The sequence below is a fragment of the Paecilomyces variotii genome (assembly GCF_004022145.1).
Source record: "Paecilomyces variotii strain CBS 101075 chromosome Unknown C8Q69scaffold_4, whole genome shotgun sequence".
In the NCBI taxonomy this organism is placed as follows: Eukaryota; Fungi; Ascomycota; class Eurotiomycetes; order Eurotiales; family Thermoascaceae; genus Paecilomyces; species Paecilomyces variotii.
In genome coordinates, this window is record NW_021167143.1 from 402,203 (window position 1) to 429,126 (window position 26,924).

At 50.4% G+C, this 26,924-nt stretch overlaps 7 protein-coding genes across 7 annotated transcripts; 4 read left to right on the forward strand and 3 right to left on the reverse strand.

The window, feature by feature from the left end:
* Positions 1-364: 364 nt before the first annotated feature.
* Positions 365-1,673, forward strand: C8Q69DRAFT_443767 (hypothetical protein; the record flags this gene model as incomplete). Its single annotated transcript, XM_028628944.1, has 2 exons — positions 365-466; positions 525-1,673. The coding sequence occupies 2 exons, from the start codon at positions 365-367 to the stop codon at positions 1,671-1,673; spliced, it is 1,251 nt and encodes a 416-aa protein (XP_028485673.1).
* Positions 1,674-3,059: 1,386 nt separating this feature from the next.
* C8Q69DRAFT_228342 (GNS1/SUR4 family-domain-containing protein) lies at positions 3,060-5,184 on the forward strand. The gene has a single exon (XM_028626369.1). The coding sequence runs from the start codon at positions 3,311-3,313 to the stop codon at positions 5,033-5,035; it is 1,725 nt and encodes a 574-aa protein (XP_028485674.1). The 5' UTR covers positions 3,060-3,310; the 3' UTR covers positions 5,036-5,184.
* Positions 5,185-5,994: 810 nt separating this feature from the next.
* C8Q69DRAFT_228428 (major facilitator superfamily domain-containing protein) lies at positions 5,995-8,261 on the reverse strand. Its single transcript, XM_028626371.1, has 6 exons — positions 7,718-8,261; positions 7,422-7,628; positions 7,200-7,360; positions 6,906-7,137; positions 6,398-6,845; positions 5,995-6,275 (listed from the first exon to the last, which is right to left on the reverse strand). The coding sequence occupies exons 1-6, from the start codon at positions 8,063-8,065 to the stop codon at positions 6,091-6,093; spliced, it is 1,581 nt and encodes a 526-aa protein (XP_028485675.1). The 5' UTR covers positions 8,066-8,261; the 3' UTR covers positions 5,995-6,090.
* A 1,475-nt stretch (positions 8,262-9,736) lies between these two features.
* C8Q69DRAFT_228417 (hypothetical protein) lies at positions 9,737-12,859 on the reverse strand. The gene is made up of 5 exons (XM_028626370.1): positions 12,777-12,859; positions 11,473-12,598; positions 10,577-11,414; positions 10,134-10,519; positions 9,737-10,083 (listed from the first exon to the last, which is right to left on the reverse strand). Exons 2-5 carry the CDS (start codon positions 12,445-12,447, stop codon positions 10,036-10,038), a joined length of 2,247 nt encoding a protein of 748 aa, XP_028485676.1. The 5' UTR covers positions 12,448-12,598; positions 12,777-12,859; the 3' UTR covers positions 9,737-10,035.
* Positions 12,860-20,389: 7,530 nt separating this feature from the next.
* Positions 20,390-21,909, forward strand: C8Q69DRAFT_228580 (hypothetical protein). Its single transcript, XM_028626372.1, has 2 exons — positions 20,390-21,579; positions 21,642-21,909. The coding sequence occupies exons 1-2, from the start codon at positions 20,818-20,820 to the stop codon at positions 21,642-21,644; spliced, it is 765 nt and encodes a 254-aa protein (XP_028485677.1). The 5' UTR covers positions 20,390-20,817; the 3' UTR covers positions 21,645-21,909.
* Positions 21,910-22,404: 495 nt separating this feature from the next.
* C8Q69DRAFT_463580 (putative eukaryotic translation initiation factor subunit eIF2B-gamma) lies at positions 22,405-24,713 on the reverse strand. The gene is made up of 2 exons (XM_028630381.1): positions 24,203-24,713; positions 22,405-24,074 (listed from the first exon to the last, which is right to left on the reverse strand). The coding sequence occupies exons 1-2, from the start codon at positions 24,381-24,383 to the stop codon at positions 22,504-22,506; spliced, it is 1,752 nt and encodes a 583-aa protein (XP_028485678.1). The 5' UTR covers positions 24,384-24,713; the 3' UTR covers positions 22,405-22,503.
* A 141-nt stretch (positions 24,714-24,854) lies between these two features.
* Positions 24,855-26,703, forward strand: C8Q69DRAFT_463581 (hypothetical protein). Its single transcript, XM_028630382.1, has 2 exons — positions 24,855-25,657; positions 25,717-26,703. Exons 1-2 carry the CDS (start codon positions 24,986-24,988, stop codon positions 26,341-26,343), a joined length of 1,299 nt encoding a protein of 432 aa, XP_028485679.1. The 5' UTR covers positions 24,855-24,985; the 3' UTR covers positions 26,344-26,703.
* The last annotated feature ends 221 nt before the right edge of the window (positions 26,704-26,924 follow it).

Consider the following 26,924-nt stretch of genomic DNA (forward strand, 5'->3'; position numbering starts at 1 on the left):
GAATAAAGGATACTTCAGAGGCTAGTAGTTAGCATGCAGAGGAACAAGAGGGAAGACTCGGATAAAAAGGGCCATAAGAGCACGTCGACTATCCCTCGAGAAGCTCAGCATCGGAGACCTGCAACACTTGATTTATTATTCTTTGAGGAATCGAAACTATCAGATGGACGCTTCACGTGATGATAAGTCACTCGGCTAGCCGTTGGCCCGTAGAGACGATGACGACCGCGCTATGCCGTGCAAATCGCCGGAGTGACAGTCCCATTATTGCAGAGTCTGAACTGGAACAATGGAAGCGGGGATCATTCTTATTTTAAATTGAAGTCGATTGTCCCATTCTCGAACCCTAGAATTAACCGGCACAATGAGCGGTTTCCGCGGGGTGATGAAGGATGGATGGCATCCAAAAGGCAAAGATGGCGGTCAAGAGAGCTGGCGGAGGGACTTCAAGGGTATTGATCAAGTCGTATGTTAATTACATTTTCCTCGCCGTCTACGATGCTTCAATAACTGACTGAGTCTAGGCGGGCTGGTTAGGCAAGGGCAAAGACACCACTCCCCGAGAAGAGCATGTATCTCGTCCGTTGTCGTCTCTGAAGGATCCCGCATCCTTTGGGCCTCCTCCCAAGCATATCAATTACCATGGTGCTGCTGCTGTCCCGAACAGAACTACACCGGATCGCACGGGTCTGGGTGCACCTCTCTCACAGGAGCAGATACAACAACAAAATGCACGTCTGGAGGCTGAGCACTATGCTCAAGAACAAGAAAGCCAGAAACCTCCACCTCCTCCTCGGCCATATGTTGCCGACACGACTGGCCTGGCTACCAACAACCTTCCCCCTCCCCCGGTTCGACGTATCAACTCTCCTGCGCAGTCGACAACGTCAAGCAGCTCGAGACCTATGCCCAGCTTACCGCCCCGGCTGCCTGCCAGAAGGAACTCCCCGTCCCAACCGTCGACACCGCCACCGGCATACAGCCCGACACAGGAACCGGAACCGGAGGCCCACGGGTTCCTGAATCAACATGCGACCTCGAGACTGAGCCAGGCGGGCGTCTCTGTACCTGGCTTAGGTATCGGGGGAACAAATGCCGGGAGAGATAGCGCACCGCCCACTTCGTCGAGGACGGCTGCCCCCGTGAACGAGCTGCAATCTCGGTTCTCAAGGATGTCGACCACCTCTGCTGCCACCAGTCAAGAGGACCCCGCACCAGGGACCACAATGACAAGCCACCAGAGCGGTCAGAATCAATTTGCGTCTGAGAGCGGAACAAATAATACACGGAGTATAGGCTCACGCATCAACGACTTCCGGGATCGCCATAGCGATCAGATTGATGCCGGGAAGAAGCATCTTGATACTGGCAAGAAGAAGATCAGTGGTGTCAACGAGAAGTACCAGATTACGAACCGGATCAATGGAAAGATCAATGGCTATCTCGACCGGCCTGGAAATAATAACAATAGATCCTCTCCGGCACCACCGCCGCCGCCGCCTCATACGGGCTCGAATCGACCTTCAATCGCAAGCCCACCGTCGCTGGGCAAGAAGAAACCACCCCCTCCGCCTCCGCCCAAGAAGCCGGGGATGCGAACGACCCCCTTGAGTCCGGTCGATGCGCAGTCCCCACTCCCTCCCCCACTACCGTTGGGAACTAAACCCCGCTGATCGGTTCTCCCGCTCATCCGCCATGCTTTGGATTATGGTATATTATTATCGATTGGCACAGCAACATGACGTCTGTATGTAAGAGTATTCGACGGGCAACCAAGGGATTTTCGATTCTTCCGCTTAAGGATTTTGTCTTTATACATGTTCTTGTATCGGCGTTTGTGCGGGAAATGCATGCAATGCAATACGCTTGGTGTTATAAGCAGTTTACATTCACTGTACTTTGCAGACTACTCACTTGGTTATACTCCGTAATCATCCGGTTAACCAATAACATTGATAAGATTGGAAGAATAAGTAACCTCTACTTTATGGTACTACCTAGGTTAGAATTGAGTCGAGTCGAGTAGCCAATCGAGTGGAATGATTGTATCAAGCAGAAGCTAACTAGTATTGAGCAACAACGAAGAACTCACTTCCTTAGTTACGTACCAATTAACTATTGTAGTCAATTGCCAGTCGTCAATCACATCAGCAATGAAATCGAATCGATCAGGACGCTGCCGTAGAAAAAGTAATGTATTCTAGAAAGTTAGGCTTCTTGCGGATCGACCAAGACTGAAGGCGGATTAACATTCAACAAAATGCAACTGGCCAGTCAGCGTTGACGATCGGATGTATTCTCCGCCCTTTCTGTGTGCCGTCATGAATGTCAGAAAAAAAGGTTGAGACTCCGGAATAATGATGTTAGTTAGCCGAGCTGCTCTTTGGCCCCAATCGCATATGATCGAGCAAATGCCAGAGTGGTGAAATCATATGCATGTGTATAGTATAGAGTATGTATAATTCTTAGGACGCCACTGGGGTCGATACTAAGCTACTCTTGACTCTTGATAGATCAATCTTCTTCTGATCAGTAATTAATCAATAAATAAAGAAAATAATTGGGATATTCAAGGTCACATGATCATCCCGGAACGGAAGGCGGAAGGAGAAGCGCGTCGCGTGACGATGACGGCAGTGGCAAAACGAGTACTTATGGGAGAGCAAAAAGTGAGGCCGACAGATGGAGAGAGAAAGAGAGAAAGAGAGAGAAGATATCAAACCAGGTTAATTTCGGCATTGAACTCATCATCGTTCACGTCACTCGCAATAATGGCCAAGGCAGCACATCCAGCAACGGTATTTTAGCCTCAATGGTCCCCTCTTCTCGATCAATGAGTCCAGAATCACGCAGAGAGAGCATCGGCCGCCGCTCACCTTGTCGATTTCTGCGCCGAGCCGAGGTACAAGATCGCGACTAGAAGCCCGAGTTTCCCAACAAATGCGCCTGGTCTCCACACGCCGCGCCGAATCCGCATCTTCCGTCATTCTGAGTTGAGGAAATTGAGCTCCGGGAGAAAGCGTTGGCGTCGTGGTGAATTCACTTTATTTCTGACCCTTGTGAGCAGGAGAACCAATGGACGAGTGGCCTGGATGGCGATAACTAGCTAGGCGGTCTCCTGGAAACTTTTTTTCTACCCCGTTTGTTGAATTGTATCTTTACTGCGCCTGATCCGATTTCCGCTGTATTTCTACTCGAGAGCCTGCATCTTTTGATCTGACCTTTGCGGCGACTTGGATCCTTCCCGGATTGCTTCTTCTGACTGCACAGACTTGGAAAGAAGAGTCAGCAGAAGCGAGCTTAAAGCGCCATGTTCGAATCTCTGCTGGACCGCAGAGTGCGGCCAAACGTCCATCTAGGCCTGCCGCCATCATCACTTTTCGAATTCCCTCCCAGCCCGCATCCTGCGCCTCTGCCCGCTCCTCTGACGGAACGCACTTGGCAGCAGCCCTTCAACATCCCGCCGGCCCTGTACACCAAGTTGCTCGACGTCCGGGTGCCCATCACTATCGCGTCCGTCTATGCCGTCACCGTTGTCCTCGTGAACCGGATCAACCAGAGTCGGGGATACAAGCCATGGGGCTTCAGCAAGACCAGGCTCTTCAAGGCCTTCGTCATCCTCCACAATGTCTTCCTGGCCATCTACTCCGCGTGGACATTTGTGGGAATGTTCCAGGCCTTCCGCAATTCTATGCCTGACCGCGATGACCCCAACGGCATCGTCGCTGTCACCGATGCGCTCTGCAAGATCAACGGCCCTCGAGGACTCGGAAACGCCGCCATGTTCAACCCGGCCACAAGCCGCTGGGAGATGCCCAACCCTGAGTACAAGCTGGCAGAGGGAGGCGTCCCTGACCCGACGGATGTCGGTCGTCTCTGGAACCAGGGACTGGCGTACTTTGGCTGGATCTTCTATCTGTCCAAGTTCTACGAGGTCTTGGACACCGCCATCATCCTGGCGAAGGGCAAGAAGAGCTCGACTCTGCAGACGTATCACCATGCGGGTGCCATGATGTGCATGTGGGCTGGTATCCGATACGTCGCGTCTCCTATCTGGATCTTTGCGCTGGTCAACTCCGCAATCCACGCTCTGATGTATACCTACTACACGCTGACGGCGCTCAGTATCCGGGTTCCTAACCGGGTGAAGCGTAGCCTCACCACCATGCAGATCACCCAGTTCGTCATTGGAACCGCGATGGCTGCTATCCACTTGTTCATCAGCTATGACATCCCTGTCACTGTCCCGACTGTCCTGTCGCCTCGTCACAAGGCCACCGCTGTTGCTGCCGCATCATCTGCCGCAGAGTCTGGTATCGCAGCCGCCACCGCAGCCGCCGGTAGTCTTGGTCCCTGGTTGAAGAAGCTTGCTTTCCGCGCTGCAGGCGCAGAGGGAATTGCTGAGAATGTTCTCAATGCCCAGGGTCAGCACTTTGGTGTTGATGCGGTTCACGCCGCGAAGCTGGCTGAGGCGAGGACCGCCGCTCAGAATGGGCTCGAGTACCGCACCATTGATTGCATCGACACGAGCGGCCAGGCATTCGCTGTTTGGCTCAACGTGATGTATCTCCTGCCGTTGACCTACCTATTTGCCCGCTTCTTTGTCCGCTCCTACCTACAACGCAAGGACCCGAGCGCCAAGCAGCCCACGCATATGCAGACTGCCGAGAAGGCCGGCATGGATGCACTGAAGGGTGTTAGCCGAGAGATTCACCGTGCTGTGTTCGAGATGCATGGCGATGGTTCCTCGACTGAGGAAGAAGGCACCGCGACCCCCCGCACTCAGGCTTACGAAGCTAGTGTCAAGGACGTCATGAACGCCCAGCAGAAGAAGGTTGACGAGAAGATGTCCAAGACGACATCCGACCCCGCAAGTATCAAGAAGGTCGACGATGAGGCTGAAGGGTTTTCCAAAGTGCCTGCCAAGGGCCGCGGAAGGCGGAGCAAGAAGGAGCCTGAGACCAGCCCAGTCGAGGGGAGTAACCCCTTTGGCGTCCTGGAACCAGAGAAGAACGTCAATGGAGTTTCTCCTTGATAAACCAAACACGCATTTTATCTGTCAAAGATAGATAAACCCTTACTGAGAGACTGATGATAGCGAGGAACTGATCTACCCGAAGAAGCAGTTCTTCTGAGGCTCATCAGGCATCCCGCCAAGCAAATCACGGGACTCCGATAAGTAAGTAGGCGGGCCGACACAACAAACCGACCGAGTCTCGTTTCGACCTATTTCTTTTCACGCTGACCAGAGAGAACCCGACCCTGGAAAAAAAAACAATCCACGATACGAGCAATGAAGGACCCTTTCATCGCGTATTCTATCTAATACCGATATGAAAGTCTTTTTTATCATCTTCTTATCTATCCCCCTTTATTATTCGCTAATAACATCAACAAATAATTGCTTTGAAAGATCGAAAAGGTGGTATAGACCGGGGAAAAAGAAAAAAAACCAAGGAGGCACGCGCCTATCCCCTTATGTAACTATGAAGATATGTCAGAAGAAGGTTTTAAGACCGGGAGGGAAGCTGGGTATTTTCTTTTTTCTTTTCTTTTCTTTTCTTTTTTTTTTTTTTTTTTTTTTAAGAAGTTACTTATTACTACAACATGTACATAACATTACTATATGATTGATCCAGAAGATAACAAAATGAGAAAAAAGATAAAGAACACAAGAGAGAGAGAGAGAGGAGTTATTTGCTAATATAGCTAGAAGTAGAGAAAGAAATATATATATTACTCTTTCTCGTTAACTTATCATGTATGTAAATAAGTAGACAATTAAACTATATTATCTCCTCGATGGATTGTATGTACAAAGTAGAGCGAGCAGACACTCTCACAACGGCTGAATTAAGTCTTCAAGTTCCAAATCTCAAGTTCTCTAACGCAACGTAATCATTCGGTGATTCATCATCATATATGACATGACATGGCATGGCATGACATGAACATCTGAGGTAATCTAGACAGACTTTACAATATAGTAACTATATATTCCCCCTTCAGGGGAGGACATGAATATGAGCGAGGAGGTGAAAAAAAAAAAAACCAAGAAAAAAGAAATTGAGATCATCGTAGACACGTTTCCTATAGCAAGAAGCGGAATCCTCTCTGGCTCGCTTGGCCGGGGACACCTCCACCGATGGCGATGGCGCCAGCGACGGCCTCGCCGCGGTCGAGCTTCTTGTTCAGACGGGCAAGGATGATACGGAGGACAGTGGCGGAGAGGATGGCGATGAAGGCGGTTGCGCAGTTGACGGACATGGCGACAACTGTTTTGGAGAGAGGTAGCTGTTAGTTATGGAGCAACATGAAGGGGTATACAGGGGTGAAGGTTATGGTCGAAAAGAAGAAGAACAAGGGGGGAAAAAGAGAATGGGAGGTTGAAACGTACCATATCTGGGACCAGCGCTGCTAGGGTACATGTAACTGGCATATATACTGCTGGCGTTACTGACAGCGTTGATGGCCGCGAGGGCGGCAGCACGCTTCGATGCCGGACGGGGTAGGGTGTTGGAGATCCAGGCCAGAGCCACGACGAAACCGGTATACACGCCAGGAACCATGAGCATCATGGCGAGATAGCGTGGTCCCACGGCGGTTGTACAGGCAGCGATGATGAATGCTGCGACAGCCACATACAGTGGAAGGGTGATGTGCCAGTATCGTTCTCCCGTGCGGTCTGCATGCCAGGCATTGAGGAAGGCAGTGATGACTGCCAGCACGTACGGAGGGGCCGTGAGGAGAAGACTCTCGATCTGGCCGTATTTAAGGGTCGCGACGACGGTGGGGAAGAAGTTGGTAACGGAAGCAGAGGAGACCATGCAAAAGACCAGGACCATCTGGGGTATGAGATGTGAGTAGCGGTTTCAGATGGTAGGGGGAATATTTCTTGTACGCACCAGAATCCACGTCTTGATATCCATGGCGGCGAGCTTGACTCCGTGGAGGAACGATTGCTCCTCGGAGTCAACCCAGTCGTCCTCACCGATATCTTCCTCTAGACGCCAGGCGGCCAATTCTTTTTCCTGCTCAGTGAGCCAGCCTGTTGTGCGGGGAAAGTTCGGCAAGATGAACATAGACAGGAAGGCCACGACGATGGTGATAGCCCCCTCAATGATAAAGAGCCACCGCCTGGCGAGTTCGTCAGTATTGGGGTTTGTCGGTGATGATAATCAATCAGTCCGGTCACTTACCAGGCTCGCAGTCCTCTCGTGTAATCCATGTTCCCGGTAATACCGGCAGTTACGAGTCCAGAAAACGCTCCTGAGATCAAAGATCCCGAATAGAGCAGGGCAGTTCTCAATCCAAGTTCCTTGCGGGTATACCATGCACTTAGGAAGTACAGACAACCAGGCTGGGGACCCATCGTTAGCTTATCTGTCCCTCGTGTTCCTCTCAGAGGTTCAGCAACATACGAAATATGCAGCCTCGACGAAACCGAGGAAGAACCGCACTGCCACGAGGCCACCATAACTCTGAGCACCCGCCGTGGCAGTGGAGATGATACCCCAGAGCATCATCGCGGAGGGCAAGTAGATGGCAGGCTTTCCCAACTTGTTCAAGAACAAATTGGACGGAATCTGCATCAGAAGATAACCCACAAAGAGAATGCTAACACTAGTCTGTAGCCAATACGTCAGAACCAACTACAAGAAAAATAGATTGCATGACAGAAAACGAAACTCCGGAAGAATCTCAACTGGGTGCATACCTGGTACTGCACACTGGTCAGGCCCAAATCCTCTTGCAAACCCGCCAACCTAGCCGCAGCGATATTATTACGGTCCAGATAGTTCAGGATGTACATAAGAATGACGATTGGCAGGAGACGGGAGTCGATCTTGCGAACGAGCCTTTTCTCAGCCTGTTCTCTCTCTTCAGGGGAGAGGCCAGCCACATAGAGAGGAGCCTCCTTCTTCGGGTTCGGCTTGTTGGAATTGGCAACGACTCCTCCCTCTTCGACCCGAGAGACATGAGTGGCCAGGTCCTTGCCATCCTCGTCGATGTCAATCTCGGAGTCTGGGCCAGCAGAGATGTCGTTGTTCTTGCCGACTGACATGGTGGGGTAAACAGCAACAAGGAGGGGTGAGAAGGAGAGGGGGAGTAGAAACAAGGACCCTGATACCGGCCAGGAGCACACAGAGAAGAAAGGGAGGAAGAAAAAAACAAAGATCAATCCGGCGAGGAAGAATCTGAGAAGAAGAAAAGAAGAGGGGGACGACCACGAGGGATTGCCCCGATTTTGTGCGCGGTCGGTTGTCGTCCCCGGATCAATGTCTAGCCATATCCATGCGACTGTAGACTATGAAATAATGGAATGGAGTAGGGAAGGGGTCTGTGCCGTGGTCGGGGGATGTATAGGATGGAGAAGCCCGGGGCGGACCGCTGTAGGAGTGGTCGGGAGAGACCCGAGAATCCAGTGCAGCCAGTCAAAACCGGGATCGGGCGCTGTCTAGCTTGCAGAAAAATGCACGGAAAGCGAAAATCGTATGACGGCCATTGGAGTTGATTCTGCGAGAGAGAGGGAGAGAGACAGAGAAAATAATATGTCCGAGGTAATAATGATACATAGATAGCTCTCTCCAGAGTTTGGTACGTGGGGGAGTCTCGTGGGGGAGTCGTGGGGGATGCTCATACTCTAAAGTTCCAAACGGCCGTCTGCCCGGGGAAAACAAAAGAACTCCATACTTATTCCTGTCCCGCACTCCACACGAACTGGAAAATACCCCAGAGCTTGGCCGAGAGGTCGAGCTAATGCCGGCACTGACAACGCACCATAACAGCAATGATAATGATCACAGAGGCCAGATCGTCACGCACACACACAGAGAACGCGGTACTTTCCAGGTAGTACTTACTTAGAGCTAGCCGGCTCTACAACTCCGGGCCGACAGTTTACCGGTGGTCGGGGCTGCCTTCGACGAGCGGGAGAACCCCCGGGGTCGGGATCGAATCTCAAGTCGCTCGGTCCCGGCTAAACACGCCACGCAAAGTCTCAACTAATTAACTTTAATGCTTAACTGGCTAAATACATCTACATCTGCGGCACTCTACAACGAAGAAACGCCCTTGGAGGCCATGATATGCGAAAAAATCGCTTATGTTGCTTGGTACGCGGAAACACCACTCTCAAGATGCTCGTTGCCTAGACCTCCATTTTCACCACTACCCGAGGGATCACACAGGATTCCAACCAATCGACAGAAAAGAAAGAGGAGACGAAGACTCCATCGCAGTTTCACTTCCATCCAACCAAGGAAAAAACGAGCTGACAGAAAATGGGATACACACAGGTTAAGGAGCGGTAGGATGGTAGATAAGCCGGTAGACAATTTGCACCGCAACGGCGCCACATTAATCGAATGGAGAAACATGGTCGGGAATAATCAACCCACAGCTGCCCTGGAAAATGCCACAAAAAGCCTAACATGAAAAACGACGAGATATGCTGCCGCTTCTTTGCAATTTCAAATAGGAACAGACGTGTGAACATAATACTGTAAAGAGTTGACAAATAGGAGACAAGAAATGCGTCCACATGAGCGTGAAGGGAGAGGGAGAGAGAGAGGATCCGGGGCTGTGGCGGGCCCGAAGAGCGGTACCAAGGCCGCCCGGTCAGGAATAAAAGTGATAAGCTCACCACACAAAAGGTGCCGGGTCAGTTTCAAGCTGACTGATAAGAGAAAGATACAAGATAGATAACTTCGAACCCAACGCTAACAAAGCCAGACTCCTTGGAACAGTAACGCCTGAAAACTCCGAACACAGACGAGAGCAAACGCTTGGTATATGAGGAAAAGGAAAGAGATGACGCTGGATCCGTCAAAAAGGCGTGTCAAAATTGGTCCAGACGTCGAGGGCCCCGTAATGCTTTTAGAGACAAGTCTAATGATCAAGACAAGAACAGTCGCTAGATATCGTAATCGGGAGTGATCAGGAATCAACGATAGGATCATGACAGCAGATCTACAAGAGCCTCACGAATATGCGCGAGCTTTCCGAAAGACCAGGCGAACGTTGTAAAGTCATCTAGAGAAAATGGGTGTAGACTTTCGACGTCTCATGGACTTCCATCTCCTGAAGATCTCGTTAGCTCCGACCCGGTGTGCACGGAGGTGTTGACGTACCATCTTGAAGGTATTGAGCTCCTCCTTGATTTGCTGCGCAAGGAGGGGAGTCAACCTGTTGCAGGTAGCAATATCACCCCGTCGATCGTATTCCCCGCTAGGCCAGGTCTCGTGAAACTGGATACGGGGGCTGAATACGATATTCTTCGAGACCGATTGCGGTGTGATTGGGGCGCTCTTCGAATCAGGTCCCCCAAACCTGCCTACCGAAAGGAAGTAATCCTCGCCCTCAATCTTCACGGCATCAGCCCGTCTTTGCCCAGCCCCAGAAGCACGATCTTCAGGAGTGCTGGGGGCGCTGGAGTGTGGAGAGTCGTTCGAACGAGCAGCACTAGACTCCGCTGGCCTTAAGGCCGGGGACGAGTTCCCAGAATCGGTGCCAGTTCCTATCATCTATTAGTTCGAGGGTTCCATGAACCGACCAGGGTCTCTGAGTGACTTACTCTTAAGGATGCCCTTTCGAACAGCCGCGAGAACTTCAGCACGCTCCTTCTCTCCTCCCATAATGCTTTTACGCGATGCTTCACGGAGAGACCCGGTTCTCGAGGTGTCTGTGCTAGCTCCGTCCGAAGTAGCGAAGACGCCACCATGTCCGTGTGTATCTGGGTTGAAGCCCGTGCCCTTCTTGTCAGCTTCGATGTTCACTATCGACACCTTCGGGGCCATTGGCTCCACGGCGATCGGATCTGCAGAGGCATTCACGAGAGACTTGGGCCGAAAAAGCCCAACGAGAGACCGGGTAGAACGCTTCATCCCTTTGCCCATCTTGCGGAGCATGATAGATGCAGAAGAAGCGGTCGAGGAGATAGACAAATTGTCCGTAGACCCCGCGAAATGCGAGTAGATACTCTCTCCAAGTCCGCTAGCCTCTTGTCTCTCTGCGATTTCAGCCTGTTCAGCGCCCAGTTCTTCACTAAGCTGCTGTCTACGGGTCTTCTCAACTTCCCCATCTCTCCTGCCGAGGCTCTGTTGAGCAGAAACACGTCGCAGCTCGGACGCACTTCCGAAAGAAAATGCCCTCCTTAGACGAGATTTTCCAGACTTCTTTTGCTCATTTTTGGTGATGTCTGCCAGCCGTTGAGCTGCAGAACCTTCAGCGGGTTTCGTCTCCTTCTCCTCCTTAGCTGGTGAAGTCGACTTTGACGCATCGGCTACAGGGCTCATTGTGACCGGATTGGACAATGGAGAAGGGTTGGCCGGCCGTTTGGAGATTTCTGGGGTACGGTGTCCGTTCTCCTCGTTGGCCGATGAAGCCCGTGTGCTGCTAGCATCGCGTGGAGCCTTGAAATCAACGTCAGCGAAAAAATGACACTGGCGTATGAATCCCCAAGGAACTTACCGAGTGATTCGACCGCGTCGAATGTATGCTGTCTGTGCTACCGTTGGCCGAGTGAGATGACCGTGACGAGGGCCGCTCTTCCCTTGAACGAGCACCGGACATGTTGATCAGTGTATTCTCTGGCGAAGGTGTCTCGCCTCTTAGACCGGCAACTCCAGCGGTGTCGATGGTCGCCCAACTTCTGCGTCTATATCGCTTTGCGAGTTCAGGCTGCTGTAGTCTCTCGGATCGTGTATCGTCCGCACTGGAAACACGTACGTGGCCACCAGCGCTACGGTCCGGAGACAGGAAAGGCCGCTGCACGCTCGAGGTTGACGAAGCATTCCCTTGTGTTGTTGAATCAGGTGTGGACACACGACCTACTGGCCCCGACGTCGCGAGAACACCAGCCGAATTGTGAGCCGCAGTCGAGTTATCAGCCCGTCTGTTCCCACGACGGTAACGGTCGGGGGACGGCTTGGGTGCAAGAACGGGAGAAGAGATGTTCATGAAGGACGATGAAGGGATATTGACGGTCGACAGCGGACGCGGAGATAGGTCACCTGCTTGGCGTCTTGAAGGGATGGCAGTGTCGTCTTTGGACATGTAGGATCCAGATGAAGAGGTGGATGCGGTGGATACAGAACCAGCTGCTGAGTTGTGCATACTTCCATTGAATGAGAAACTGCCCGACCCTTGAGGAACTGAAGTAGCAGATGACGACCTGCTGTCCAGCCTCGGTTGAGGCGCCCATGACTGACGGTTCTGGGGGTTTCCGGGCGTAGCTGTAAAGGCATAGGGGGCTACAGGAGCCATTGCCTGATGACCCCTGTGGTTCGTCGAGGTACCCATCGTATGGGACACTGATTGACTCCGGGGACTCTGTTGATGGGACGTCTGGGACGGAGACGCGAAGGAACCCGATGAGGAGGAAGGGCGAGTCTGAAGCATCGTCACTGTCCCCGTCTGTGGAATCGTCTGGACAATGGCAGCCATGGTGCCTTGTGTTTCGACTACAACCCGAAATATTTCACTTCAAGGCGCTTGAGTTCTTTGATGACCTGAACCTGGAAGAATACGGGTATGTGTTGATGTGTTGATGGTCGAAGGGGAGAGTCGTGTCCACGAAGCGAATGGCGGAAATGATCTGATTCACACACGGTCTGGTCAGTCCATTGTTCGACCGACACTTGAACGGGGGAAAGAGCAAGCAGCATCAGTCATCCACGGTCCGCACAAGAGCAGAAAACACGAGATCGTGATCCACGGTGAAGTGGTCAAAACGGCGGACGGGAAGTCAGTGGTCCGATGGTTGAGGGTCTTACCTGGCAAAACAATTGTGAAAGATTATATTGATACACAATTAATTAAAAAGAAAAAAAAGGAAGAAAAAAAGGCGCTCAAATTTGATGCAAGAAATGAATGTTGCGGAAAAAATGAAGGGTGTCCAAAAAAAATCCGGACGACGAAGGTAGAGGGGGCTAATGGTTGCGAGGAACGCAAGGCTCCGAACGGGCAGCAGCCAGAGGGAGTTTCAAGCCATGTAAAGGAGCAGCAGAGAGCCAAAAAGAGAACAGACGCCAATCCGTAGCACGGCACCTCCTCTTCTGATGGACGCAGAAGATGGGCCTTTGGCTGGGGACTAGGGGGGGGAGGGGAGGGGATGGAGGAAATGGAAAGATAGGAGAGGGAGCAGGAATGGAATAAGATGCCAGGGAGCGACCAGTACGGGACTGACTGACTGACAGACTGAGAGTTGACTGACAGACAGACAGACTGACTGACTGACCGACCGACGGGACTGGAGGCGGAGACGGCCTTTTCCAGAGCCCGCGAGAAGCACAGGGCGGGAGGAAAGCACGAAAGCGTGTCTGCTTCCAAAATAATAATACACTAAGAAAAGGTCTCCGGTACGGTATGTATACAGACTGATACCAAACAGACAGACAAGACAGTCAAGACAGACAAGACAGACAGATCCACGAGCATCCATCAGCCCTTGGGAGACGTTCGTTAGTTAGGTCGCTCGCTCTCTCCCCTGGCGGGCCTCGAGGCACAACGCAGGACCCGGTATCAGCCGCGGAATGTACAGACGTCACTTGTTCCAGACAGTCGTCCTGTTCGGTTCGAGTTCTGTGCGGATCCAAAGATCGCAGATGGAGCTCTCCCGATCGCTACCAGCTAACTATCTCGAGTAACTATTATTATGACTGCATCCAAGAAGAAGAATCCCGACAACGAACACACTGCCATTTTTGCCCTTTCCTTCTGTTCTTGCCAACGGCGGAACGGAAAGGAACGTGCTGGACAGCTGTGAGGCCAACGCCCCATTTGGAGGCCCATAGAAGGTTAGAACTGCCAGTATCACCTCCAAGCCCCCCGTTGGCCACCCCCTGATTCGCCTGGCCGTTCTGCTAGCCTTCTTAGCTGTAACGCCAGTTACTCGACCGTCACTTTCTCCTGAGGCCCCCGTGATGGTCGCCTGCGAAGCGACTCTGGCTTCTCTTTTCCACGTCGTTCACCAGCATGTCGACACCATGAAACTGCATGCCAGCATAATTGTACCAGATTCCGTATATCTGCGATTCGAGCGCCTTCTGTGGCCGCTCCCGTACCAGGTTTCCCTTACCCGCCAAAGCGGGGGGAACAGGCGAGACCTTGGCTGTCACGACTCACGATAACAAAAAAAGAAACGTAGAAAGTCTTCTCTTCCCCTTACGGTAGTACGTAGTCTATCGTCGCTCCATCAGGTTCGCCTTGCCATGGAAACTCGTCAAGAAGTATGGTTACCGTTCAGAGAAATAATAGCCTTGCAGCAAGACTGGGGGTTACCGCATCCTACGGAGTTAGATGTTTTGGATCATCGGAATCGAAAGCTATTTTTTTTTTTTTTGTTATTTATCTTTTTTATTTTTATTTTTATTTTGGAAACCGATGGCCCTGCGATTGGATGACTTCGAATATGTTTCAGTCAGCAGTGCTGGCGGGATTGTGGCTAGCTGGTTATCGTTTGCTACCGATTACTACGAGCCTATGGTGTCGGATATACATCGACAGATAGGAGACCGTCGTCAGGTGAGAGACAAGGTCCCCTGGATGTGCGTCATAATAGCTCAAGGGACTTGCCGCGCTTATCCTCGTGCCACATCCATGGACCAACCCGGGAAAGATAAGAAAATAGATTTCTACACGCGGCAAACCGTTTGGTTGGGTTATTGGCGCACCATGGAATACTCTCTGGTTCCTGATGCTTCCATGGGAATTCTCCACCGCAGAAGAACATCATAGAACAAGAGAAAAATGTGATTTATCTATACGGGTAGAATCGATCCTCTGTCATGTCTGTCGGCGATAACAACGTTTGATTCACAGTCGCCCTGTAACTAACTACTATCTGTAGATAGATGAGAGTAATTATGTGCAGGTGGGTTTCAGGTATTTTTGGCTAAGGGTCCGTTCGCGTTACAAGATAGCAGACCGGCTGAGGAGAAGCAACCTATAGTTCCCGTCCCTAGAGTAGATACGTGCGATTACCCTCGATAACCCTCTTTCATAGGCTGGCAGGCTTCCACGCTTAACCCCTCGTCGGTCTTAGACCAAAGTGTATTAACGACCCTATTCAGATCGTGCGCAACATACTTCAACGCACGGTTGGCGCGGAGGATCGCGTCGAGATAAAAAAGAGGACTTGCCATTCCTGTATATTATTGTTATGTATTATTGCGAGATACAAGGATCTTTTTTGATCACCGCATTCCCGCTGCGGCACAGTTACCATGACCGAGTCCAAGAGGAGAGTGTGCGAAACCGGAGGCAATTACTGTAACTAGCGTCTATGTTTTCTGTCGTTGTGAGTTGATGTTCGCATCACAACAATAATAATAACGGGGCGAGATGAGCAGATCATCCGAGCACTCCGCGATTTAGATAATAATCCAGCGTGATCTTTCCAACCTTCCGAACTCACGTCGCATCGGCTCTTCTTTTCTTCTCGGTGACTATCCTGGAGAGTATGGATCCTGAGGGACGGAGACCGGATACGCAGACCCACGCAAGCAGTCTGTTCCCGTGTGATCGACAGGATTGACAATCGTGGGAATCTCAGACTCCGCAGTGACTCGTTGCCTGCAGTCGATCTGACTGCCTGTCGATGGTCTGTTTGGGCGGTCGCAATTTATCTGTTACCCGCCCGCCGATTCCGCACGCGCTGTGCTTTTGCTCGTCTGAATCTGAAGAACAGATCGAATTGAAACTGGCTCCTATCCCCCACAGATCTCGACGAGCCGCTGTTAGAGTACTGAAACGACGCGCAACTTGGCGGTGTAAGGGCTCCGTCTAGCGTCCGTTGCTCTTAGCGACTTCTTGTTACCCGGAGTTGAGCCACAGGGGTCTGCATGTGCCATGATATCGCTGAAAAAGTCCGCGGGGTAATAGTTCTTAACTAGAGCAGACTACGGCCTACAGGCTAATTGTGCCGTTGTATCGTACTTCATAGACGAGGATGATAACTGCCCCAAGAGTCAACACAGACCTCTTGGTTTCAACCCCAGACCTAGATATCGGCAGTTGGACTGAGATTTCTGGCTCGTTTGAGTCCGCCGCTGTGCTAGGATGGGGACGCAAGTTACCCTTTGCCTCCGCAGGTACTCGAGTATTACCGTTTCCACGGTGGCACAGATGGCCGCAAGTCAGTATCATACGTGCAATTTACCTGGGTCCTGAAGAGACAAGCTGGTTGCCTACGCACAATTTCGTGGAGTTCGGGGTGATTATTCCTGCGTTCCCCATAAAAAGAAGATCACCCCACAATCCTGGTTCAACCCATGACGCGTCTACAGGCGACAGCCGTTGGACACATCAAGTGAACGCTGATTGCTCCCAATCTGTAACTGGATGCGTAAATGCGTAGGTACTCCGCAGAGTCCCTGGTCTCCTTTCCATCCACGTTGGCATCATCGACAGATTCTCCCAGGAAGGTGATGATGATGATGATGTGGGGGGTTCCACGGATATATCAGGTTCCTGACCCGGCGATGGTCATCGATCTCCAATGAGGTTTTGGCGAGATTAACATTAAGGTATCCAGGTCCGGACCGTGGCCGCAGTTCCCTTGCCCTGACCTGGCCGGATGCAGCATCATTGTTCAAGGTGACTTTGTGCCTATGCGTCAGACCTTGCTTGCACGAAAAACGGGGGTACGGCCACAGCGATCTACAATACCGCTCTATCGTCATTCATTTGCTGCCCTAGGCAAATAGTTAGCTCGCTCGCATGCGAGTTGGACTCCAGTGTACTCCGTATGTTCGCATGCCAAAGGATCGAAGGATGGAAAACTTGTCCAAACTAGGGATGCATGGAGAAAGCAAGCCAGCAGCGAGAAGTGATTGAAGGTAAACCACCTTTGCCGATATTATCGCAGAAACAGACCTGTAAAGTCATCCTCCGCCAAGAGAATTCTATGCATCTGCACCGTCAACTGCTTTACCTGACCGTATTGATCCCAAGTAACGCGACGCGACTACTAAAGTAAAATTGTAGGCAAGGGGTCGTCCATAAGGGACGGCTACCGAAAGCCTCAGGACACCTTCTCGAGCTTGAAACGGCGCACGCAATATGCAGGCCTCGGTGCTATACCCAATCGTGTCAACAACTGCAGGCGCTATATCACTACCACCACGAATCAAAGCGCTGTACTCACGATCCGGCTCAACTGCTCTCTTACCAGCCGAGTACAGCTCATCTTGCTGCAACCAGCGTCTTCATTGTCCCGTATTCATTGGTAACATGTCTTTAGAGGAAGGGAAATCCCTCTCTGCCATCCACATCGACTTGCTGAGGGAATGGCCAATTCAATATCTGAGCAATGCGATCGAAGGGTGCCGCCCTTCTCAATCTCTTGCAGGCACTGTCCAGATCTGCATGTCAACGTTCGAATGCTGAGAAGTGAAACGGAAACAGCAGCACAGGCCCTGTATACTGCTGCACGTCGCCTGAAGCGGACGAGCCCAGGCTGTGCGGGGCGCCCCGATGACAGAGCGAATAAGCCGAGTTCCGGCAGTTATTTGTCCCTCGACGACTGGACGGACTCCACGCGAGTAAACAATGATAGTCGCTCTCAGTCGAGAAGCCACCATCGTGTGTGAGCATTAGAGTTCCGTTGCCGGGACATTGTTTTAAGGTTACAAGAGAAACACTTTGAGTTCACATGGATGTGGCTGATTCTCTCATATCGCAATCTCAGGCAATTGTGATCTTTTCAAGGGAACAGAGGAACGAGGCATATTATTGTCTCATATCTTCCTACAAGTCGAACTCGGGACCCGCCAAATCAGCAGCGTAACTGTCGGCCGGAAAGATGTATAGTTAAGTCACGATAAACTGACATTAATCATCTCTGTGAGCTTCTGGAATAGCAGAACACAGCACTGGCTGAGAGCGGCTTGAGAGAGATCCATTCGGTTATACTATTGGTCATATCTGTCAACCACGTTGACAGGTCCTCGCCGTCTGTGCAGGCCGAAGAATGTAGGCACACTTGTACAAGGGCCCTTCCATCTCGCAACTATGTCCGGTTGCGGCGGGTTAGCACAGTCCTCCCAGGCACATCGACAATCCTTCAAATACAGCATATTTTTTTTCTTTTGTAAGTGTTATTTCCCACGGAAACACAGCTCCGGACTACCACGTTCCATGGTATGTAGTTCAAATTTTCATGTTGAAGTGAACGACATGGCCGTGGGACATCTGTACGATGTGGGGAACGGCACCTCGCGAACCCTTCATGATACCAACACCACAGTCCAACCGATGGCCAAGACGGACTAGATCTGTTAAAAAATGATGATCGAGCAGGAGGCTTTTCATCGGACTTACTTGGCGTACCAACCAGCTTCGAGTTGGGTAATCGATCCCACTCGACCTGTACGACCTGCATTCTAGCTTTCCTGCTGTCGTTTCTTAGCATGATATTGCTCCAACTTGTCAACTCACCGCTCGACACCTGAGTGAACAACAATGGGTCCAGGATAGCAGGTTCCGTGGTTCTAAACCCGCGAAACTTTTGAAAGAGCGGCTGAATCCGACGCTAAAAGGTCAGGTCTCAGCCTACCCGGATTAAGAAAAGGTATTCATCGGAGACCAATGCTATTGCTGAGCCGACCACCGATTGAATTATATTATGCATGCGGACAGTGATCAGGTTGGTGACAAAACGTCCATGGCCATTTCGACTTCAGCAAAATTTGACCATCGGTAACGAGGTCAAAGCCCCTGGTCAGATCATGTATCCTTCAACCTTGGAACCGTGGGAAAGGATCAAGTTACCGCAAGCAGCTGGGATGTCAATACATACGGAGAGCATACCATATATCTTGACTAATGATACTCTCAAATTTTTTCGAGATCTAACCAGATAACATCAGCTCACCAGCCTCACCGTCTTGGTTATGCCGGCAGAATAACCGGACCATGTTCATGTCTCACCGCTTTCGCTATATCTCCAGGATTTGGCCCTTTCTACCAAACGATCTCGGGAACTTGCCCTGAGATCACAGCATCTTACGATGAGTGATTATAATTGCTCTCGATAGAAGGACAGAAAGGATGCTAGACAGACGTTGGCATGTTTTGCCAACAGTGAATGCAGAACCCAGTCACTCTTCTCGATGATAGTTACCTAATCATCTTGTCTCACGATGTCAGACTCGTCCCTGACGGTTTTCCCCTCGAAACATAACCGTTATTGATAAACGAGAATTACTAGAAACGACCTCATGAGACTCGAAAGGATTTCTTTAGGAGAAACATTCCAAGCTTTCCGCGCATTTGACACCGGATTGTGTTCATTATAAGAGGCAAAGAGATCACTTTCGCAAGGTGAAACGATCCACTCACTGAACACTAATTACGAGCAGCTTGTGGGACTGGCAGTGGGGAGTCGTCAGCTTGGATGTGATATGGTACGATATCAACTCAACTGATGTCTGCGGGGCTCAGCTCGCGAGAGTCCTGTTCTCTCTCTTTTTCCCTTTTAAAGAGAGGTCCTTGGGATAATCTCTATGCAACATGACCGGGACAAGATTTTGGCCCGTAGACGGGCAGACATCCATCTAACAGTTGCACTGGAGATTTCTGTGCAGAGAAAACTCACTTCTCCCGTTCTTACAGCTCAGATAAACTCCCCCAATCTTTGCCACTGTGCGCTGTTCGTTGTGGAACCTCTCACTGCAGGTCTAAAGTGCCACCTTGAGGACCACTTTATGAACAGAAGTTGGAAGTCCTATGCAGTCTTTCATAAGAAGTTTTGCTCGCTTGCACATGCCTCTAAAACTTGCTTGCATGTAGTGCCTGTCCCGTTGATCTACTGTGATTGGTGATAAATCTCCGTAGAGGCTCGTCACTACTACGGTTGGCATAGTCTTGTCAAAACAGTGCGTTCGGGTACATCCCTGCAACACCGGTAGGCTTGGAGGTGGCGATGCGTACCCATGTCGAGGGACGCTCCCCGGTAAAATAAGAGAAATATTCGTATGGTATCTACCCGGGAAGTTGAAATTGACAACTACCCTGGCGCTTCTTACTGTCCTCTCTTAGTTACTGCTCATGGGACTATAGGCTTCCTCTGTTTCGTTCGTTTGGCTGGATAGCCAATGATATCAATAGTTCTATAGTATCAATTATGCGCACTATTAATCTGCGTCTAATATACACTATATCCTACTGTATATATCATAGAACAAATTTCAACTACTATCTTTCCATTGTGGACTTCTGCCTATATAGTGTTATTGTTGTATGCTACCTCGCCGCTATTTCCCAGTAAACTGTTTCGCAATGCGGAAATCGGTACTGTATAAACCACTTGTTCCTTTTACTGCACAATAACAATGAGAGAAGTACAACGCTATTCTCCGTTATTAAGAGCACTATAATGACATTAGCTTTATTCTCTACGCCTTACCATTCCATTGACAACAAAGAATATGGAAGTTAAGTAGGAAATTGAAGGCCCTTCCCCGTGTTACTCCATGTTTATAGCGGGTCTTGATGAACAATTCCACGTTGAAATCCTGCAGGGAGAATAAACAACAATGATGGACCCGTCCCTCCAGTCAATCCTTGACATCAAAGTAATCTGTATCGAAACGCCCAGCCTTGTTGTGTTTCAAGGTGCAGATAACTCTTCTTTCTGTTGGCAGTTCCCATTGTACTCGTTGTACGCTCAATGCTGTCTGATATAAAAACGACGCTGACTATTTTCGAATTACGTACCAACGAGGTCTTCTCTTCTTCTTTTTCTTATCCATATTGCATCCCTACGTGTTATCAGTTATCTCAAAAGGCAGATTTCATCTTGCAAGAGCCAACATGTGCCAACTCACAGTGAACTGGCATATCTGTAGCCACCTCGTCCCTCAGAAGGAGACTTGTCAATTCGACAGCCTTTCTGAACACAAACCGCGTGAGAGTACAGCCATATTTGATGAATCTCTCTGTTGGCTATGCGAACAATCCCCGTCGGAGTTCATCAATGCTATGGTTACTACTCAACTGACGGCACAGGATGTCATCAATGCACTGGGTGTATCTGAAAACCATCCAAACCTGATGACCATCATTGGAAAATATTTTGACAGATATGAGAATGGACATATGTCTAATATGAGGTTCAGATTCGATAGGGTTCTGGATGGTTTGGATATGCCACGGCCTGAAGGTCACGAGCAGAATCTGAACGCGCAATTGAATGCTCTTTCGGCGTTGGCTGCTGTCAACAATGCGCATACTTCCGCGAATATGCAGTCTCTTTCTCAGCTTCAAGCCCAGGGACTGGGTGCATCAATCGCGGGAAACCAGAGCAATATGGCAATCACTAGTATGTCGATGCCAAATGGTGGAAATGTCTCCAGTGATCAACAAGATACTGTTAATCCCGCACACATGACTGTGGGAAATACCACCGCAGAGCTCCTCGACTTGGACGACATGTTCCCGACGTTGGATGACCACCAGTCACTGATCACTATGGAGCATCTGGAGTCGCTGCAGGCGCACAGAGACATGGATATTTCCGACACAGAAAGCAGCGATAGTGAGGATTCTGTGGGAACTCCCGGTGTTGAAAACACTGTGAGACAATCTACTCCTGCGAATGCGGCTACCAAGGCAGAAACTAATCGCAGGATGACTAGTAAGATCTCGGGAAATAAACAGCCGTCGCCAGCGAGAACTGAATTTCATGAGCATGTGTTCGAATTAGACCGTGTCATGTCTGAAGACCAAAACATTACCTCTCAAACGCAATCCAACATTTCATATCCGTTGTACACTCAGAACACTCAAATCGATCATCTGACATCTGCTGAACATCGTGAATTTTCGAGCTCCAATCTACACCATCTGACCGTCATTAATGCTTTGAATCATCAGCTGGAAACTCAAGGTCCGAGCTACGAACTTGTACAGGCTTTGTCGAAGGAAGTGTCTGAAGGTGCGCAGGAAATGCAGGTGATAGGGGAACGATGGCATCGATTGTCTGATGCTGTGATGAGGAACATCAGTCGCTACACTGCATCACAACTTCCAGAGCCTAATACGGGAGAAGGAATCTTACCCTACGCTTCTACCCCCTCAGACTGATCCCAGCGAAGATATCTATGAGAAAAGGAAAAAATAATATTATGGATGATGATCTGAGCTATTATTCGCGCCAGGTACCCCGCATCAGGGAGCCTTATGGGTGCGTAAAGGTCGATTGTACTGGAGACATGAGGATAATGCCGGGTCTCCTTCGCCTATAACATTATTTATCTTATTTTCCGGCGTCATAACTGGGTCATTTCCTAATCTCGAGAATCCATTTATATGTGGTTCTTGAATTTTGTTCCTACTCTTGTTATTTTCTACAGAAGATAGCTTAGTTGTACGTAATAGGTAATCATAGAATGAGAATGACAAATGTCGTAACTTTTCCTCATATTCTTCTTCGTTAAACCTTTTCTCTCTATACGATAGGTTGATGAAAGTAAGGGGAGTCATAAAAATACAACATGATCAGAATCCCAAGTCACCACCATCTTCATCGAAATCCTCCGTGGCACTCATGTCTTCGTCACCATCCTCCAAACCCTGGAAGACCATGAATTTCTCGTTCTTCGCGTCAGTCTCATCTGCGACGACGTTTCCATCTTGCACTTCACAGTCCTTGAGCACGGATTCACGGCCGATCTTGCTTCTACGGCCAACGACGCAGCCAGTCAGCTGACAGCGTTCACCGACTACAGCACCGTCCATAATCAGACAGCGGGTTAACCGTGCTCCACTGGCAATGTGGCAGTTAGCACCAATAACAGTCTCCTTGATCACACACTTCTCTTCGACGGTGACATTCTCGGCAAGGAGACAGTCGCCCTTGGTCACCGTGCACCGCTGGGCAACACCCGCCGGATAAGCGATCTTCTGAGAATGGGCAAATGAGGATGCGGCTGTTCGACCAACTTCTTCGATCGACTCGAGTTTCGCGAGGCGCAGAGAGACGGAGAGTAGAAGAGCGGAGTTGTCGACGCGTCTGATGAGGGGTGCAGAGGGCTGAGAGGGATGGACGTAGGCGAGGATTGGTGGGACAGTCAGGTCGCTTTTCTCTGAGGCGTCAGGAGTGGCATCTATACTAGAGTTGACTCGAGAAGCGAATCGCAGTTCATCGCGCGATTTTTGTGCCCCAAGGTGCCCTATAGGGGGTCTTGAGCCTGCCTTTGTCGTGGTCATGGCCTGGAGATCAACTTCTTCCTCATGACTGTCATCGTCATGGCTACCACTCTCTCCAGTTCCATCGTCCTTCCCTTCCAAGATCTCTCTGAATCCCAGCTTGTCCGCCAGTCCTTTCTGCCATTCCGCCTTGGCCCACCAGCCGACCAGATCTTCGCTAACACTCTCAAATCTTTCATTATGTTTCGCCATCTCCTTGATCCAATAGGGGAAGATATAGATATGCGCATCTCTGTAGGTCGTCAGCATTTTAACTTGCGCATTCCTCTTCACGAGCGAATGGCGGAGTAGGAGGCCTTTGTTATCCTCCATCTTCTCTTTCAGACTATCCATTGGCATAGCAAGCACCAGCTTCGATAGCCCAAATCTTATCGATACCGGCCCATCAGTCGGCGGGTATACGACAGGAGCCTCATCCGATTCTAATGGTGCTGTAGCGACAAAGTCTGTGACTTCACCTTTGACGCTCTCTTCCCTGTCTTTTGTCTGATACCAGACTCCCAATCCACCTCTGCGGCCTCCTTTTTCTCCACCCATTCCAACAATCTTGGGTTCTCGTGCATTCAGATGATCTCTGCCAGTACCACCACCGAGAGCACCTTCTGTAACCATCCATGCTTCCAGGAGAGATTCTCCTGGGATGTCACATATCAGATCGCATGGCAGCAGGATGAAATCCGACTTGATGCAGGCCTGTACTTCTGGTAGACGCAGAAGTTCGGCTGTTCCGGTGGTCAAGGTCAAGTCTGCCGGTGCAAGTACAGATGGAGACGGAGAAGGGAGAGACGTGAGATGTGGGTTCTGCGAGAGAGCAGCTTCCAACGGAGGCTGACTTTGGGGTGGAGTGATAAGGGTAATGTCTAGACAGAAGCAATCGCGTTAGGATTATGGGCCATCGATTGAAACAGCAATGTATATCCAATGGTAGTTGGCATTGAATAGCAACGATGGCTGCATGTTAATGCCTGTTTAAGGGACCTCTACTCACTTGTAATGCCCATCCTGTAACACCAGTCTAGTGGATACCAGACCATTGGGCGGTTTGCAATGGGGACAAGAGCCTTGGGGAATTCTTCAGGATTCGACGTGAACGTATTGAGCGAGACGCCAGGCCCACAAAGAATGAGGGCCTGGAAGCCCGTAGGAGGCACTGTGACAGGGTGTGGCATTTTTCCGCAGATGTCCCCTTGGACAGTAGACACTATCCTAGCAAGCTATTCGAAACAACTTCTGTTTGAATACAGTCCGGAGAGCTGCAGGTATATGATTACCCTCCGAGGACGACCGCGATGAGGGGCAATGCCCACTTCTTAGTGTAGCCCTTAATAGGTGGGAGCAAATAAATGAATGATCACAGAGGAGGTATCCGGTCCATGCAACTAGTAGAGAGCTACTAACCCAGGAAACCAGAAACCACAGCCCAGCGAATCAATACCTATCGCGTACGAAGCCCGCTGACTCAATATCAAATCGCCAGACAAAATCATGATGCCAAGCCCGTCACGTGTCGATAGCGATTGATGACTCAGCGATGACCCGCCTCCGGATTTCTGGAACGAAACAAACGAGACAAACGGCGTAAGACGCGGGTAAACAGGAGGGGAGCTCCAGCCACATGTTTCCGGCCTCACTGCCCGAGGCAGCCGAACCTTCTCTTCTCCTTTAATCATCTCGTTATTCCTTTATCAGGAAAGAAGGAGATGTTACCTTTCTGTTATACTGTCTCAGCCTTGCAGTGCGTATGATAGCCTAGCCCTTAGTTACCTGCCAAATGTCGTATTCGTACTCTCACGAGACCCGTCGCCGCCGGCCAGCTGGGACGGGCTTTTCGGCCTCGGGAAGACGTACAGCGCTGGGGTACTGGGTGCCGCTCGCGCTTACGGTGACTGTCGCGACAATTGGACTTGCAGCTTGGATATGGAGCGAACGCAACGACGACGACGAGAATGATGGCGGTGACGGGGAATATCGCGGGGGTGAACATCAACCTCCGGAGTACGAGACTGTACCTCCGGGGGTTCCTGGTCCGGACTATGCCAGAACTACATCCACCGATATTCGTGACCAAGATAGCGCTGGTATGATGGCACGCATGCAGGGCGCGCTGCGTCGCACGCCAAGCCCGCAGCAGATATTCGATGGTGCCAGCAGGAGAGTGGCAGCCGGTGTTGCCGCGGCCGGTGCTATGGTTGGAGGCGCGCTGACTTCCATCCGAGAGGAGGGAAGAGGGGACTTCGAAGATCATTCTCGGTGGTCCGAAGAGGTCAGCGCGAGAGAGAATACTGTGTCGCAATCAACAGCAGCAGGCCCAGCGATGAGCGGGGCTCTACCGACACGCGCAGTAGATGCGTCAAGCTCTCTTACCAAGAGAAAGAAGACAGTGGCCATTGTTGTCTCTTCTGAATCAGCTGATGATTCTGAAGACGCGGTTTCTGAACATGCTGTACGTTTCCTCTCACCGATATGATGCGTCTACTTCGCTCGTTAACCATGTCCTTACAGTCCATACTTTCCCACCTTCCGGAACATGTCGATCCTGATGCCACCAGAGTCTTTGTTCTGATTTATGCGCCGGATCTGAAGCATTCAATCAGCAGTCAAAACTCGCTATCTCGGCCAGCCCCGTCGATTGCTTCATCTTATTCCAACATTGCACCCGAAGAGGCAACGGCGTCGGGCGAGCTCCCTGACGCTGAACTGTCAACGGTCGAACCAAAGCCTACAGACGAGTTTGAAGGGGCCACTCCTTTCTTCAAGATTCTGTACCGTCAGGCTCAGACCCTAGTCGAGAAGGAGACCATGATCATGCCGTTCAGCACGCGGACAGGCCATGTCCATTTGATCAGGCACTTATCCCCGGATCTTGTTTACATTCAAGAGTCTCTTACTGGCAATGAAGGTGATGCCGTGCATCACATTTCTGGCTGGGTCAGACAGGTGGTAGTTGTGGTTGGCGATGAAGGGGGCCGTGGTGGTCTCATTGACAGTGATGACGAGTCGGCTCTTGGCGAAAAGAGTGAAAAGTGGTGGCAGAAGGAGGGTGTCACCGGCTTGGGCAAGCGCATCGATGTGGTCGATGTCCTGCGGACCGGAGACGACTGGAGACGGAGGGTCTCTGGTCAGGATTAATAAATTTTTATGATGATGAGTCCGCGGGTTATGCTCCATCCTTCCCTCGGATATGGCTCTCTGGTTTTCGCTGATGATTGCTGTATTGATCTTTCCTTTGATTCCCCTCGATTTATGCACATAACGCGACCTGTACTTTTGATGCTACTGGCGGTCTTTTCGAAAGTGACCCGTGCCTTTGTATTTTGATACCTTGTTCGTCTCCTAAAGATATAGCAATATAGCAATAATATAAAAATTAAACTTGATTGAGTCGTAGATATATTGGGCACGAGTTTGAGCGTTGTAGTGTAGTTTGGACATTGATAGCAGTTTATAGGGAAATTTCCGAGATCATAAGATATAAATAGATAAATATATCATCTGTGCCTTGTTGTCCTATCTTATTACTCCAGACTCCAGACTTGAACTCCGGAGAACCCCCGGGGCGTTTATCAACCCGAATGCGGATGACACGTGACCATAATTACTGAGGCTCACGCGGGCTTGGCATCAAGAACTCCGTCACTCCATGGAGAGCCTCACCTTGAGTGCTCGGCTATTATCCATCGCTTCACCCTCTCTATATCTCGAACTCTCGA